This window comes from Morone saxatilis, unplaced genomic scaffold (assembly GCF_004916995.1).
Source record: "Morone saxatilis isolate NCDOM2014 unplaced genomic scaffold, NCSU_SB_2.0 Contig5, whole genome shotgun sequence".
Classification (NCBI taxonomy): Eukaryota; Metazoa; Chordata; class Actinopteri; family Moronidae; genus Morone; species Morone saxatilis.
This window is the reverse complement of record NW_023340095.1, coordinates 10,258,264-10,260,605: the sequence shown is the minus strand read 5'-3', so window position 1 is coordinate 10,260,605 and position 2,342 is coordinate 10,258,264. Positions and strand designations below refer to the sequence as shown.

At 39.1% G+C, this 2,342-nt stretch overlaps 1 protein-coding gene across 1 annotated transcript in view; it reads right to left on the bottom strand.

Annotated features, from left to right (window-relative positions):
• Positions 1-252: 252 nt before the first annotated feature.
• The window catches only part of kansl1l (KAT8 regulatory NSL complex subunit 1-like), a gene marked incomplete in the record, with an annotated part of 19,282 nt that continues 17,192 nt past the window's right edge, over positions 253-2,342 (bottom strand). The window contains 3 exon segments of the mRNA XM_035677185.1: positions 253-721; positions 1,127-1,371; positions 2,313-2,342. Coding sequence (XP_035533078.1) covers positions 1,153-1,371; positions 2,313-2,342 — 249 coding nt within the window.

The following is a 2,342-nucleotide window of genomic DNA, read 5'->3' as shown; positions in this document are numbered from 1 at the left end:
TTCACAGATTGTGAGATGTAGCATGACTTTGTGAGTCTTGAGGAAGCCTGACAGGTATATTTCCCTTCTTTTTTATATATATTTCTTCTTTTCTGTCCCCAATTTAAAATGAACTAATTCCCTGTGCTGTGAGGTCTCTGATACATAAAGGTTTGTGCGTTCTAATGATCCCATCCTCAGCCACACTCACGTGCTCTGTGTTTGTAACCAGTTGAATCAGCCCTCAGAAAACATACGACACCCACCACTACAGCATGTTTACTAATGTTAATGTTTACTAATATTTTTTCTTTCTTCATAAAAAATACAAACCAAATGACAGCATCAACAGAAAGAGAACACGTGAAAATCAGGTAAACTTACATAAATATATGCATGTACTAAAGTCTTTCTATACAGACTTTTTAAGACAACAGTGAAAATAAATAGCATGTGACAACTACAAACAGTATACAAACCTGAGACTACAGTGGGGCTGTGCTGGTACATATTTCTTTACATACAGTACCTCTTGTACATTAAAACCTGAAGGTATAGAAAAAAGCTACAGTAGTAAGTTCAAACTATTGTGACACATGTTAGAATACCAACTAAATAAACACATTTGCTTCAAAGTATTGAGCAAATAACATCACTGTACTCGTGGAATGTATAAAGTATCCCAAATAAAGTTTCCCAGGGTACATTTTCTCCTCATGGTCCCAGACGTGCGTGAGGTGATCTGGAGAGGAAAGACAAATATAACCATTTGAGTAACTGTAAAAAACATAAAAAATGTTGTTGAATGTTTGATTGAGATTTGCTTAACTTACTAAAATATTGTACTCGGAATTATTTAAAGAATGAGTTATGTCTTTCTTAATGACTGGTGCATCAGTCAATTAATCAATGTGTGCCCAGAAAATGAAACCAGAAATCCATTAACACTTTAATCAATCATTTGTGCTATGAATTACATACTGGACAGATGAATAAATGCACAGATTAAGTAAAGTTAATTATAACTCAAAATGACTTTTATAAACGCGGACTTATTGAATGAAAGTTGGTTTACAGAATTTGTACAGGCGATTGCATATGCCTATACCATCAAATGGAATTGAATTCGCTCTATTTCCCTACTCACATGTAAAAAAGTAAGGCACTGCTCTCTCAGCTTCCATCAGGTGTTCTGCTCTTGCTTTGTCCACCAGATGGCAGCGTAGCACCAGAGGACCGAGCTGGGGAGAGATGGGAGTTGGAGTTCTTCGACGTGAAGCTGGCAGAACTCCACTCTGACCACCCTGATGGGACCTCTTCTAGGTTATAAGAGAGCAGGGCTTCTTCATTCTCATCCAAAGGAAACGCTCGTGGCTCCCAGGGTGTCTGAGGCTGCCGGAGGACAGAGGACACATAAGGTAATTGAGCAAATCTACAAGTACATATCGGGCATGTTTAAGGGTTTAGTATGTATCACTATACGATCACTTTCTACTGTACGGACACAACGGTGGAGAATGCAACACATTAATCAACAAATCAAGTAAACATAATTTCCACCACACTTACATTTGCTAAAAATTGCATCTGCCTCATACAGGCTGTGCAACACACATTAAATTGTGAAATAATAACCCTGATAATTGCTCTTCCCATGTCGGTCCCTTCATTGAATTTAGATTTTGAATGTTGTATCATAGGTGGGGCAAAAAAAAAAAAAAAAATCAAAGGCTGAGCTTTAATCAGGGTTTGTATGGGTGCTGGAGTGCATGAGAAGTGCAAAGCCGCGAGGTAGGTGATATTTGTGGTGTGGAGAAGGTTGATTAGGACAATCTGGTTCAGTAGCAGCTCATTCCTTCTCCAATCAAAGCAAAGTGGTACAGAGCAATCATGCATCTGGAGCAGAGTGGAGACAAGTATCTGTGTAGGCTCTCAAGCATCCATTGACGCTTTGAAGCCGACACGATATGACTGGGAGAGAATATTGATTAGACTGCAACCCATTTTTGCCACTTTATACTCAACCTCCCTCTTCTGAAATACAAATAACGCAGCCTTATCTTTGACTGGAATGTTTCAGAAAACATCTTTTAGGGGTTAAAGTGAGAAATTACCATCTATAAGCTTCTCAATCTCCTCTTTACAGTGACTTTAAGGAAAGAAAAGGCATGTTACTATACTTAGTAACATGCTGTAAAAGCCAATAGAAAATTGATGTGTATTACTCAGGACGAGCTCCCTCCTATGGCACCTGGATCATCATACTCTGATACTTAGAGTCCGTTTGGGGGGACTTTGGGGGGGGGCTTCAGCTGTGGTGCTTTTGATCTTACCAGCCACTCCTCTGAGCTTTGCTGTTCATC